Here is a 14709-nt window from a genome sequence, read left to right on the forward strand (position 1 = left end):
TTTCCTCTTTGAAGCTTTTACTTACATTCTCACATAGGGCACAAATAGCATTCTCTAATTTGGAAACAAAAATTAAGTTACTGCTTTTGAAGTCCAGTCTTTTGAAAGCATTGCAGTCTTTCAGCTAAGTGGTTATTCTCAGAAAAAAGAGACTTTCCAACTAGCATTTATGAACAATCACACATATCTAGTAATTTATGGTGTGTTTATATGTCACTTTGACTTTCTTTGGTTCTAACAGCAGACACACTTTGTGTTAAATGATGTCGTGGTGAAGGGAGTTTTCAGGTAATACTTCCTAAACGGTTTGTAGGACTTTGTCAAGTCAAGAGTTTGCCTGTTACTTTTTACCCAGCTGAATGCCAGGTTCTCATAGTTCCTATTTTATCATCTCATTATCCCTAATGACATCCTCATGTAGGTTAAACAACCAAAATAAGAGGAGGAAATGTTTGGGTCAAGCACTGAAAGAGTAAAATTAGGCAGGACTTCCTCTGACCTGAGGCAGATCATTCTATTATTTGGACCCTCAGGCTTCTCATCTGTGAAATAAAATTATACACATGCGTGATTAAGTCCTCTTTCATCACTTGAATGTCATTTTTATACCATTAGTGAAATTGACTTCCATTAATTATCTAAATCAGTCACCACTGATTTCAGTGCATGTATGATTATAAAAGAATTTGTTCATTAATTTCTTTACACATATTTATTGGGTATCATACCCAGAGCTGGGTATACAGTGACAAATGGACAGGCCCAGGCCTTAGCCTCATTGAGTTCATAGTCAAGAGGAAAAGACCAAAAAAAACCTCTCAAATAAATAGTAATTGTGATAAATACTGTGAAGATAACAGCAGAGTACTATGAAAAGATGAATAGGAAAAAAGATAATTTAGACAAGGGAAGGGGGGATGTTTCCAAGAAGGCTTCATTAAAGAAATGATAAGCAACCCAAAGGGTGAGGAGCAATTAAACAAGGGAAAGGGAATAGACACACCATTCCAAACATATGAGCAGCATGTGTGAAGACACTGAGGAAATAGATTTTGCATTTAAGCAAGTTGAAAAAGTTCGTGTGACTAGACCCTAGTGAACAAGAGGGCCTGGCCTGAGATAAAGTTAGAAAGGGACTCCCACCAAAATGTTCAAAGTCTTGCCCCTGTGGTTTGCATTTTTTGTATGACGTCAGAAAGGCAGGAGGAAGGTACTGAAAGATGGTTAAGCAAGAGAAGGAAGGGGCTTGAGTGCATTCATGGAAGATTACTGTGGTCATTCTACACTCGTGGGAGGAAGGCAAAAACAAATGATAAAGGCAGTTCAATCAGGAATCAGTCCATACAAAGGATGGTGATGGTTTGGATGAGGAGGCAATGGTGGGGAAGCAGGTAGATTTTATGTATCTTGGGTGTTCTCATTTTGTGTCTATAGTCAGCTGTGATGTATGGTGGGAGGCCTGTGGCCTCATGTATTGTGGTTCATGGGCCTATTATATTAATTCTTGCACCTCTACTGACATTGAGGGAGGCCCATTGCCTTTCCAGGTGGTCTTCTTGGGCAGTATTCCACCTGATCCACAGGAAGTAGTCACACATCCTTTTCCTGACAAGCTTTCAGAGTTCAGGCCTCGCCTGTATGACTCTCCCTCTTCAGTAGGCTGACAGGACCACAGGTCACCCCTTTACATTCTCCCATAGGGATGGCCATATCATGTGTCCAAATCTCCTTAAAACCCATCTCAGAAGGAGGAGACAGAAGAGAAGAATGCACCTCATTCTTCTCATTATGTAGAGAAGTAGGAATAAAACTAATAGCGACAACTCTACAAAGAAACGCTCCCTCCAGTCTCCCACTTCCCTTCCCCTTTTCTAATAAGCTTGATATGCTTGGTCATCTAAGATCTGTAAAATCCATTTTGGCACCTCACTTTTGAGGCCTGCTTGGAAGCCTACACCTCCCTTTCATATGACAGAACAGATGGCACCTCTTGGCCTGTATCCTGTCCTGGACTAGATGGAGACAGAAGACATCCCATTTTAACATCCTCTCCTAGCCTCCATCCAACCACTTCTTAAAAGAACAAATGATGGAGTTCCCACTGTGGCCTAGTGGGTTAAGGACCTAGCATTGTCTCTGTGGCAGCTTGGGTCACTGCCGGCCTGGTGCAGTGTGTCAAGGATCTGGCATTGCCACAGCTGTGGTATAGCTTGTAGCTTGTAGCTGCAGCTTGGATTCATTCCCTGGTCTGGAAACTTCCATGTGCCATGGGTGTGACCTGTCTTTCTAAAGTCCCCACCTCCCACCCACTTGTCTGTCCTCCCAGTGCCTCTCATCCTCTCCTATGCCTTCCTTCTTCTCACCCCATATACCCCCGTCCCAGGACACTAAGTGGCCCACTGCAGGATTGGTTTCATAGCCAACCTCCTCTTCCTCCTTCCCTGGGAGGGGCTGGAGTCTGATTGAGCCTTTTCTGTTTTGTTTTGTTTCGTTTTGTTTTGTTTTGTTTTTTGGTCTTTTGTCTTTTTAGGGTTATACCCATGGCATATGTATGTTCCCAGGCTAGGGGTCAAATTGGAGCTACAGCTGTCGACCTGTGCCACAGTCACAGAAACACCAGATCCGAGCTGTGTCTGTGACCTACACCACAGCTCACGGCAACACCGATCCTTAACCCACTGAATGAGGCCAGGGATTGAACCCGCAACCTCATGGTTCCTAGTCAGATTTGTTTCCGCTATGCAACAGGAACTCCTGATTGAGCCTTTTCTTACCCACTTTAGAATATCCTCAGCCCCACTTTCACACAGACCATATGCTGTTCTCCTTTTATTGGTCATTTTCCAGAGAGTCTGCCCAACATTTTAAACTCTGTGATGGGAATTTGGATGGAAATTTGCAGAATTTTAGGTCTTGGACTATTCAGCAAGACATGCAGAAGAACAGAAATATGACCATATATAGAGCAAAGAAACTGGGATTTGCAAGCTTGAATTGAGATAATAAAGCAAAGGAGGTTGAGGTTTTCTAGAGAAATGAACAGGAAAGGAGTGGGGAAGAAAATGTGGAAGAAGATAGAATAATCTATCATAATATTTTATTCATTTTGAAAGTTTCATATAAAAGTCACAGGAAAGAGGAATTACCTGGCGTACGGGAATAACCACTTTTCAGTGATTCCATACTAGTTGCCTGGAAAGAGTAGGGTGTATACTAACCAAAGCTCATCATACATCCTACAGGAACAAATGCTAAACATGGACTGCGCTGCAAGGCCTGTAAGATGAGCATCCACCACAAGTGCTTGGACAGCCTGACACCCCAGCGGTGCATGGGCAAGCTGGTAAGGGCTTGTGCTGGGCATTTGTCCCAGAACCCCCTGCTCAGGGCCCCTACCTGCACGATAGGATCACTCTATTCTAACTCCTTCCTGGAAGAATCCTGAGAACTGGACACCCAAGAGGTAGGCCCCAAATTTCTGGCCAGCCAACTCAGCTTCCTAGTTGATAATGATTAAGCAATGAGGAGCTTTGTCAGCCTAAGAGATGCATGTTTCACTTGTAGAAAAGACTCACGGTCTTTAGTAGGGTGTAGTGGGACGTTCTCAGTTTTACCACATCCTGGGACTGTCCAGTTTTAAAAGTAAAAGTCAGTCATCCCAGGAACTTCTTCAGCCCCAAGGAAACTAGGGTGGTTGGGCACCCTAGCGCTTAATTGGCTGACAGTTCAGTGATGTCAACAATGGGATAGAGATTAACAGCCCCACAGAAATGGAAAGAGTAATCTCCACCACTTTAACAGATCATGGTGGCAAAACCAAGGGAGGTGGGTTCAGCCTGGCCCATTCTGATCATCCCATTTCAGGAGTAACTTCAGTGCTGGTGCCACACATTGATAAAAAGCCACCTGAGCACTTTCGAGGACATTTGAAATAAGAATGGCCAAAGAATTATAGAAGGGACCAAGACTATCTACCCTAGAGATACTTAAGGCATGACAGCTGTCTTCAAAGAAATGTTAGACCTATCAGACAGAAGAAGAATTCTGTCATCCTCTGTGGCCCCAAGGAAAAGACCTAGGATCAGTAGGTATCAAGGCTGAATCACAGATAATGTGACCAAAGACCTGCCTCCAAGTTTAGTGAGAGTTCCTACTACCCACATGCTCAGCACTGGCAGTATTCACAAGAGGAAACTACTTGCCAGGAACATTGGAGAGGATCCTGGAACTCTAGTGGGGGCGTGATGACTAAGTTCCCTCCTAAAACTGGAATACAGTAAGACAGTATTCTTGAGAGCGCATCCCCTTACTCTGATAGGCAATGTCCTCTTCTCTAAAACCCCTGCCTCACTTGCTGCCCTCCTCCTTCCATGGTGATTTCCCCAAGCCAAGGCAAAGACCATGGATGAGAGGTTAGCAAAACAGAACAGAATCTAGAATACAACGCAGATGATTCTCAGTAGAGCTCATCAGAAGTACAAGGGACTTTTGGTCTACTGGTGAGTTCTGCCTGCCCACGCCCAGGCCTTTTAATGACCTTGATAAACCAGGTGATGACATAACACATGATGGTCCATTTGTATCCTGGGAGATAATGAGGAGCCCAACATGAAGGAGGCTGCAGTGGGCAGCCTGCAGAGGAGAAGCAGAACAGGGAAGTACGGGGCTAGGGGCTTGCTTTTTGGATGGCGTGAAGCTTGCTTATTGACGCCAGCACCTCCCCACCCCACCCTCTTGGAACACCTTATAGGACATGTCAACATCTTAAAGGCAGACAGAAAGGTGCCCCTAGAGAAACCAAGTGGTTTCATTTTTTTGAGTTCTCACGTGGTTTTCTCCATTTCATCAATGACATTAAGCCCTTCTCTTTCTTATTCTCTCTCCAGCCAAAGGGGTTTCGGCGTTACTATAGCTCCCCCTTGCTCATTCATGAACAGTTTGGATGCATTAAAGAAGTTATGCCCATTGGTGAGTTGGGACACTGAAGGGTTAAGCTGGGTTTGGAGCCACAACATCACACTGGTGGCTGTTTTTCTCGGGGTCCCAGGGCTGCAGTACCACTGGGATATGTGTGTGTGTTTGTTTGGTAGCTAATTTGTTTTCCTGGAGGGGAAGCTTAGGGTGGACCAAATGCTCCTTCAATTTTTGTCCTCTCCCTGATGAAACTTGAAAGATACCCAGGTCCCAAAGGCTGCTATTATGCTCTGCCAGCCGTCAGCAGCATGGTGGTGGAATGGACAGAACATGTCACGTGGCTTCCCATAGACCTAGGTCAATGCCCACCTTCCCCATTGGCCAACTATGTGTCTGAACAACTTACTCAGCCAGCTGGACCCTATAAAATGAAAACAGCAATGACAGCTTTTCATAATTTTTTGTTAAAAAAAAATATGTGGATATTATAGACCAGTGCTTGGAAGGAACTCAGTGAAGATAAGTTATTCTTTAATGAAGACAAAAATCATCTCTTATTTTAAGATATTTCTGGCTTGAAAGTATTCTTCAACAGTATCTTTCAATTTACTTCTATTTTTCTCTTTTTGAAAATCCCTACATTTTTGTGTTTGCCTTGTGGTGGGGGCAGAAGATGCAAGAAATTTTTACACTAGAAATTTATAAACTAGAGAGTTCTTAATTAGAAATTCTGGAAGCCTGGCAATGTCAAATTCTTTCAAAACACTTGCCTCCTACTGCAGGTTTGTGTCTTAAAACTTTGTGCCTTGGTGAGCAGAACCTCTCACTAGAGGAAATAAAGCTGGTCTCTGGGAAGAGCCTTGGCGTTGGAGTCCTGGGGATGGCTAACAAAAGAGGAGAGCTGGCCAGTCAGGAAACGCTTGGGAGCAGAGAGTGCTGATGCAGTGGAGGGGTGTGGAAAATGGGCACATGTCGTGGAGGGCACATGTGTGAGAAAAGCTTGACCACAAAAAAAAAAAAAAAAAAAAAAACATTTTCCCAGGAGTTAGTGGGTCTGTTATGCAGAACCTGCTTGGTGCTGTGAACCCAAGAGATGTGATAGGTGGTTGACTGCGTCCCTGACCTAGAATTGAGGAAACCCTGCTCTCAAATGAGCTTTCTCTTCTGTTGCAGCCTGTGGCAATAAGGTGGACCCTGTCTATGAGACCCTCCGCTTCGGCACCTCCCTGGCCCAGAGGACAAAGAAGGGCAGCTCCGGCAGCGGATCCGATTCGCCTCACAGAACCTCTGTAATTGTCCCCTTCTTCCCTCAGCTCACCCAGGCCCAGGGCAGGGCAGTCCTCAGGCATCTCAGAGTGTGGGTTCTACCTAAATGCATCATGAGGGTAGCCTGCTGGGAGTCCAGCAGCCTCTAAAGGGAGCTCCAAGTTCCTTGGGCTACTAACAGTTAACTTTTTGTTGGCAATAACTAGAGACCTTCTACTTTCCTCCTCAGAGACTGTTCGCTTTCCTCCTCAGAGACCGTTCTCTTGACCTTATGCTCTTGACTCCTCCTATGTACCCGCCAGCCTCACCCTCCCACCACTGTTAGACAGCATATCTGCCAACACAGAAAGTCTGACCCAAGTGAAGGGTGGAAGCAGGGAGGTCCCAACTGTGTCCAGTTCTCCTTACAGCTACATCCTAGCTCAACATAGCCACTTCTCACTTTTTTTTCAGCTCTTTCTCTCTAAGACAAGGTCCACTTTTTGGTTTCACACAAAAACTGCCCTCCCCAAAGGGACACTGTAGGACACCCACCCTCTGAAGCAGTATTCCTATGTCACACCTGATCTAAAATGAGTGTTTGTGCTCCTTTCTGACCCGGTATCATCATCGTCTCTCTCCGGCTGTCCCAACCAGAATTTCTATAAATGCCCAAGATGCCATGCAAAGCTGTAGCCAAGAGACGACTCCCCAGGGATGGGCCTGACCTACCCGCATCAGCAGCAATGTCTGGTCCTCGGTTCTGAGCTCTGCTCATCATGACAAGGAAACATCCTGAGAAATAGGCCTCACTAGGCAGTGAATGTCTTCACCTTTACCTTTGTGACTGATGCTTTGATCAGGAAGAGCATCACAGGCACAATGTAAGGATGACCAGTCTGCTTTCATGTCTAAAATAGCTTTGTTTCTAGCAATGTCTGGACACTATAGACTGGTTTTAGGGGCAAAAAAACAAAAAACAAAACAACAACAACAAAAAAAAAACCCTCTAGTTTGCTGAATGTCAAGAACATGTCCATTCATCACAGTCCATTTAAACTTCCTGGCACTGGTTCCATCAGTAAATATTTCTTGGAATTTTGCTCTGTGAAGGCATTGTTCTGAGAGCTACAGGGAGACAAAGACAAATCAAATTGTACTTAAATATGTCACTTTATTCTTTCCCCAGAGTCCAACTTGCCTCAGTGGAAACAAACAGAAACAATTGATTACTACTTTAAAATGGTTTTGCTTCCTTCCTGCAGGGTCAGTGGTAATGAACTTCATCCAGCCTCTTGCCATTCTCGCAGTATTGTTATGTCCTAAAGCAAATATATTACCACATAGCAAGGCTCTGTCCCACAGGTTTATTTTCTTCCAGGGCTGTAGAGGCATTTGCTTTTCATTGTCAGGAAGTCACTGCCCGGCTGCTTCTAAATACTGTTGTGTTTCCTCTCAGGTGCTTTCAAATGTTCTAGAGCATAAAAGCCTTGATGGCTTTAGGAAGGCCAGCAGAAACCAAATTCAAAAGCTTTCTCAGAGTTAGTTGGCTAATATAGGGATGATCTTCTGTTTCAGGAGATTAAATTAACATAATAATAGCAACTTTTGTTCAGAAATAGTGAGCTTCAGAGGAGCAGGATGCAAGTGTTTTAGAGACCCTTTGATATTTTTTTCTTCTTCTTTCTGATGTGTCATGAAAGGAAGAATAGCTGAAATAAATCTTAAATTGTAACAAAAAATCAGTCTCAAGAAAATGGTACTAGTAAATTACTCTAGAGCTGATGAGGTGAGCTAGGAAGGCAAACTTGTGCCTCTCTGGTAAGGTATAAATAAATTGTTTTTAGGAGGAGTTCCCGTCGTGGCGCAGTGGTGAACGAATCCGACTAGGAACCATGGGGTTGCGGGTTCGGTCCCTGCCCTTGCTCAGTGGGTTAACGATCCGGCATTGCCGTGAGCTGTGGTGTAGGTTGCACACGTGGCTCGGATCCCGCGTTGCTGTGGCTCTGGTGTAGGCCAGTAGCTGTGGCTCTGATTCGACCCCTAGCCTGGGAACCTCCATATGCCGCGGGAGCGGCCCAAAGAAATAGCAAAAAGACAAAAAAATAAATAAATAAATAAATAAATAAATTGTTTTTATGAGTTCTCATTGTGGCTAAGTGGGTTGAGAACCCAACATAGTGTCCATGAGGATGCAGATTCAATCCCTGGCCTCGATCAGTGGGCAAAGGATCTGGCATTGCCACAAGCCAAGGCATAGGTCACAGATGCAGCTCAGGTCCAGTGTTGCCACAGCCGCAGCATAGGCCCCAGCTGCAGCTCTGATTTGACCCCTAGCCCAGGAACTTCCATATGCAGGTGTGGCAGTAAAAAGAAAAAAATAGTTTTTAAAATGTGACTCTCCTCTAAGGCCCCCTAAATTCTTTAAAGATGTAAGAGACCCACAGATAGAAGCAAGGCATCTGGCCCTTTGAAAGATGCCATCTATGCTTTAAGCATCCGCTGGGTTTGGACCCCGATTTTTAACATTTGCATAGTATAAATACTCCCACCATGCACAATTTCAAGCTACCAGTGTAATGACCCTGAAGGCTCTCACCATGTGAGCTAGTCCAGCCATATTGCTGGGTGAAGCCCACTGCTTAAAAGATGGACCCAGAGAATGTTACACTTGGTGAAATAAGTCAAAGAAAGCCAAATACTGTATGACATCACTTACATATGGAATCTAAAAAATAATACAAATGAACATATAGGGAGAAACAGAAAAAGACTAACAGAAAACAAATTTATGATTACCATAGGGGAGAGGCAAAGGAGAAGGGAAAAATTAAGGGTATAGGATTAACAGATACAAACTACTATACATAGACTAGGTAAGCGTTAAAGATATACTGTATAGCACAGGGAATTATAGCCCTTACCTTGTAATACTCTTTAATGGAGTATAATCTTCAAAAATACTGGATCACTATGCTATACCCTGAAACTAACACAATATTGTACATCAACTATACTTTAAAAAAAAAAAAAAAAGCGTGGGTTCTGGAGACAGCATTAGGGGTTTGGACCCAAGCTCTGTCACCTATGAGCTGTGAGACCTCTAGCTGAGTTCCTGATTCTCTCTAATGATCCGATTCCTGTCCAAAAAATAAATCTGCCATAGGATTATTGTGAAGCATAAATGAGATGATCCACATAAAGTATTTAAAAACAGCACATGATAGGAGTTCCCATGGTGGCTCAGTAGTAACGAACCTGACTAGTATCCATGAGGATGCAGGTTTGATCCCTGGCCTTGCATTGGGTTAAGGATCTGGCATTGCCATGAGCTGTGGTGTACGTTGAAGATTTGGCTCAGATCCCATGTTGCTGTGGCTGTAGCTGGTAACTACAGGTCTGATTCGACCCCTACTCTGGGAACTTCCATGTGCCTCAGGTGTGGCTCTAAAAAGACCAAAAAAAAAAAAAAAAAAGGCACATGATAAATGATCGGTAACAATTAGCTATTTAGAGCACTGCTTTATTATCATTGTTATTATTTATGTAACTTTAACAATGACTATGACTTCTCTTATATATACAAAAAAGGCAGAATAAGTCCTACAAAAACAATTGCTTTTTTTTTTCTTTTCAGGACCCCACCCGAGGCATATGGATGTTCCCAGGCCAGGAGTCGAATCGGAGCTACAGCTGCTGGCCTACACCACAGCCACAGATCCAAGCTGCATCTGCAAACTTCACCTCAGCTTGCGGCAATGATGGATCCTTAATCCACTGATCAAGGCCAGGGGTGGAACCTGCATCCTCATGGATGCTAATTGGGTTCTCCAAATACAATTGCTTTTTGCAACAGTGGAAAGAGCATTTAACTGGTACCTAAGGAATGCATTCCTTCAATATGCATCTTGTTCCCTGGAATTAATATTTAACACTCACCTAGAAAAAGCTATATTTCTACTGAAAATTTTAAGTGACGGGATATGGGCAGGAATTCTCATTTCTCTCTGTTGTCTCTTCCTGGGAAGTAGCCTAGCTGTGGTCTGATTTGAGGCATTGATTCACTTCTCACTGAGCACCTGTTGTGCACCAACCCCTGAGCCTACCCTGAACACTGGAAGGGACAGTGCCCACAAGGGCACACACAGCCTCTTTGACATTAGCCAAATAGAAAAGAGAGTGATGATACAATTTTTAAGACAGTTGTAAATCAACTATACTTTAATTTTTTTTTTTTAATGTCGTGCAAATTTTACCTTAGTTTTTCTTCTGGTGTCATGATCTCTGCTTATTTGGCCAGAAATGACATTGCTCATTCCATGTTGTTCCCTCTTTTCCAGACTTCAGATCTTGTAGAGGTTCCTGAAGAATCTGATGGGCCAGGAGGAGAGTATGACCTACGGAAACGCAGCAACAGCGGTAAGTGCAGGCACGAGGATCAGGCACTGCCTGGCACACACACACACACCCGGGAATCACATCTGTCATCTAGGTCAGCAGGCAGGGACAGGCCCCTCTCCTTCTCTGCCAGCCCTGGAATTCAGTTTAGGCAATTGTTTGATAGTCTGGAGGAAAGCTGGGCATAATTACTAGTGAACTTCAGTGATTTGACTACAATATTCCTTGAGTTCTATCTCCTGAGTGCTCATGCCTTAAGGATGTAGCTATACTGGGGTTTCAGGTCACTTCCAAACCTTGTAATTAACATGTCATTTCCCCCCACTTACCTACCTTGGATGACAAACCATCCCAGAGAGAAGCCACTCCATGCTACCCTAGACGTACTCCAGGTAAAGAGCATATTCAGGTGGGGGTGGTGCCAGGGAGTGGGGGCCTCACCTTGGCTCCTCCCCAGCAGAGGTAATTAAGACTCAAAAATTGATCTATACAATCTTGCCAAACATTTTTATTGATATCGTTTCATTTTCTAAGCGCTTAAGCCCTCCTTAGAATAATTTCTAGAATGTTTATTAAATGCTAACTACATGCTGTCACTCACTAACATTGAGAAAGAACTGACTCTTAAACCAAAGCTTAAAGAAATATAACCAGCAGATGAACCTGGAGATTATCATACTGAATGAAGCCAGACAGACAGAGAAAAACAAATATCATATGCTATCACTTATATATGGAATCTAATAAAAATCATACGAAAGAACTTATTTATAAAATAGGAATAGGGAATTCCCCTTGTGACTCAGTTGTAATGAACCTGACTAGTATCCATGAGGACATGGGTTCAATCCCTGGCCTTGATCAGTGGGCTAAGGATCTGGCATTGCTGCGAGCTGTGGTGTACATCGCAGACACGGCTGGGATCCCACGTTGCTATGGCTGTGGTGTAGGCCAGCAGCTACAGCTCTGATTCGACCCCTGGCCTTGGAACTTCCTCTGCATGCCATGGGTGTGGCCCTAAAAAAGAAAAAATATATATGTATATATATAAATAAATAAAACAGAAACAAACTCACAGATTTCAAAACCAATCTTTTGGTTACCATCATAGGTAAAACCTTTGGGAAGAGGGAAGAATTGGGAGAGTGGGAATAATATACAGTCTCTGGATAAAATAGATGATTAACTAGAACCTAGTGTATAACACAGGAAAATCTACTTAATAGTGTGTAATAACCTATAGGGGGAAAATGAATGGACATGTTTATGTGTATAATTGGTTCACTTTGCTGTACATCTGAAACTAATACAACATTGTAAGTCAACTATATACTCCAATAAAATTTTTTAAAAAAAGGAACACAAGCAGCACCTTATGCATGCAACAACTACTTTATTTCTACTCATTTATCCAGAAAATATTTATGAAGCTTTTACTATCACCAGCAGAGCTACCTAGGTCGCAAGCTGTCCTTGGGTCACTCATAACCCAGCAAGGTTGCAGGTCCTAACTTGTTAACTTGGGCTGAATGCTTTTTCCTGGCAGAAGTTATCCCTCTCAGCATTAATCCCTGCATATGAAGCACAGGGATGTGCCACCTTGGCCAGCTTTTCCACTTGAATAGTTGTCCACATCTTTTCCAGACTGGAAACTAGAAGTTATGCATTGAATACCCTGAAGCTGCTTTGTTGGCAGCTGTCCTTCAAGGTACCACTTCACTTCCTCCACTCTAGGAATTCATTCATGTCGCTTCTCTGGTTAGGACAGTGCCTTTGTGATTCCCACAGGCAGCACCCCATGACCCTCCTTCCTAACTAAACATCAGCATCCATCAGGGCCCCCCTTGCCAAGCCCGCCCACAGCTACTAAAGCAAACTGCTAGGGTAAGAAGTCTTGCGTGTCACATGGGGAAAACTATACCTTCAGATCAATACAGACATCCATCCAGCACTTAGCAATGCCATTAGGGAGACAAATTAGAGAGTGCCAGCTGCCAGGGGACCTTACAGATGAGCAGTAACCCTTGACCACCAGCACAAGTCTGTCCAGCATTGCAGACCCTGCATTGAATGTGATCAGCAACTGTGGAGTTTGTCAGTATCTTAGGACCAAACTCATCAGAGGCTGGTATATGAATCAGACTTCCCTACATTTCAGTGCTTCAAATCCAGTCAGCTGTTCTGTCCCTCAAGCCTGATTTCTGCCTGCCTCTTTCCCTGATGCTTCTCACCAAATCGCTGATGGCCCCTCGTCACTCATTATACTGGAAATCTTTAGTCCTGGGCCCTTCTTTTTCTGGAGGCAAGTGCTGGATTTCATTTAGTAACTATGTGGCCTTCAAGCTGTGACCTAACCTCTCTCTGCTTCAGTCTCCTCACCTCCAGAATGAGGATGATAATAACACTAAATCCATAGACTGTTAATGATCTTTAAATGAAATAATAAATGTGAATACTATCCATATGTCAATGACTCTGAAACTTCATTTCTAGCAGTAGGCATCTTTGCTGCCTCTGGACATGGCCATCTGAGTGTAGAATAGGCATCTTAAAGCTAACACACTTAGATGGACTCTTGACTCCCTCACTCATCCCATCCACCCCCCACCCCCCGCCAACCAGTTCTTCCCCAGTTTCTCTTGCTCAGTCATAGGAATACCATTCTACTAGTTGATCAGGCTAAGACTTTTGAAATCAGCCTTGACGCCCTTCTCACACTTCTTATCTAGTCGCCTGTCTGTTGCTTTAACAACCATGCCCAGCATGTGCCACCACTTCCCTCCCTGCCTCTATAATCCTGGTCTAGCTTTCTGGATGCTGTCACCCATTCCTCAGTAATTAAGGTCTCTATTTTCCTTGGGGATTTCTTTACTCAAAAAGTGGTCTTCTTGGGAGAGTTCTCATTGTGGCTCAATGGTAAAGAACCTGACTAGTATCCATGAGGATGCAGGTTTGATCCCTGGCCTCGCCCAGTGGGTTAAGGATCCAGCGTTGCTTTGAGCTGTGGTGTAGGTCTCAGATGCGACTAGGATCCCGCATTGCTGTGGCTGTGGCATAGCTGGCAGCTGTAGCTCTGATTCCACCCCTAGCCTGAGAACTTTCATGTGCCACATGCACGGCTCTAGAAAGAAAGAAAAAAGAAGAAAAAGAAAAGAAAAGTGGTCGTGTAATTTTAGAATGTGAAGAGCTGCATTTAGGAATCATCAATGTGAAGCACAGTTGCTATTAATGACATCATAAGGTCCCAGAGTGTCAGAGATGCAGCTTAGAGCATCACTATGCCACATGTGGGTCATGAACCAGCAGCCATCATTTGAAAGACCATTAGAAATGAAGAACCTCAGACTGCCCCAGTCCTGCAGAATCAGAATTTCCATATGAATCTGTGATTGGTATGCTTGTTATTCATATGTTTGAGAAGCAGAATTAGAGGACATTTAGTCCAACCCCCTCTCCTCCAACATACACACACACAGACACACAGACATACACATAGCACAACAAATGCTGTATAGATAAGGAAATTGAGACATGGTGTATTACACGCGAAGACACAAAGTTGATTATTTGCTATCTCTCACAATGAGGGGCATTTCCTCAGTTGTATTCAAAGAAATCAGTTGAAAGAACTTACCAAGTGATAAACCTCTAAAAAGTTGTGCAGATCTATTAACTATTCCTTTGATCAGCAGTAGCTTTCTTCACATGCACTCTTAAAAGCTAAGAGATTAATTATGCAGCAGTTTGCCTCAAAACACACTCCTTTGATTTGGATTTAATGGTCTATCTGTGCATTTTGAGAAAACACCCTGCTTATCTATTCCAAGTTCCCACTTGACTTTTCCCAGTCTGGACAAACAGAGCTTCCACTTCCGCATTACCTGTTTCATGTATTTTCTAAAAAATACACCGACACAGAGTTATTTTTTCTGCCAGCCAGATGTTATGTCAGAGTGCTTGAGGAATATTTCCAAAGCCACCTCAGAAGGTACAATTCATACTCACGTCTTTACTGCCAAGAATGCAGTCTCTGTTTTCTCTCTTATATTATAAATGCTCTTGGGCAGGTCTGAGTGTTTCTGGTTGTTGTTTTCAATGCTATTCCTGATTGTATCAGAAATATACATGGTGTAGGTTGCAGATGCGGCTCCG

General features: G+C 43.5%; 1 protein-coding gene across 2 annotated transcripts in view; it reads left to right on the forward strand.

Moving 5' to 3' along the window:
* The window catches only part of STAC (SH3 and cysteine rich domain), a 118369-nt gene that overhangs the window by 64879 nt on the left and 38781 nt on the right, over window positions 1-14709 (forward strand). For both annotated transcript variants that reach the window (XM_047769987.1, XM_047769978.1), the window contains exons 3-6: window positions 3243-3343; window positions 4887-4968; window positions 6088-6203; window positions 10500-10578. In XM_047769987.1, coding sequence (XP_047625943.1) covers window positions 3243-3343; window positions 4887-4968; window positions 6088-6203; window positions 10500-10578 — 378 coding nt within the window. The remainder of the gene's footprint in view (window positions 1-3242; window positions 3344-4886; window positions 4969-6087; window positions 6204-10499; window positions 10579-14709) is intronic.

This window comes from Phacochoerus africanus, chromosome 1, assembly GCF_016906955.1.
Source record: "Phacochoerus africanus isolate WHEZ1 chromosome 1, ROS_Pafr_v1, whole genome shotgun sequence".
In the NCBI taxonomy this organism is placed as follows: domain Eukaryota; kingdom Metazoa; phylum Chordata; class Mammalia; order Artiodactyla; family Suidae; genus Phacochoerus; species Phacochoerus africanus.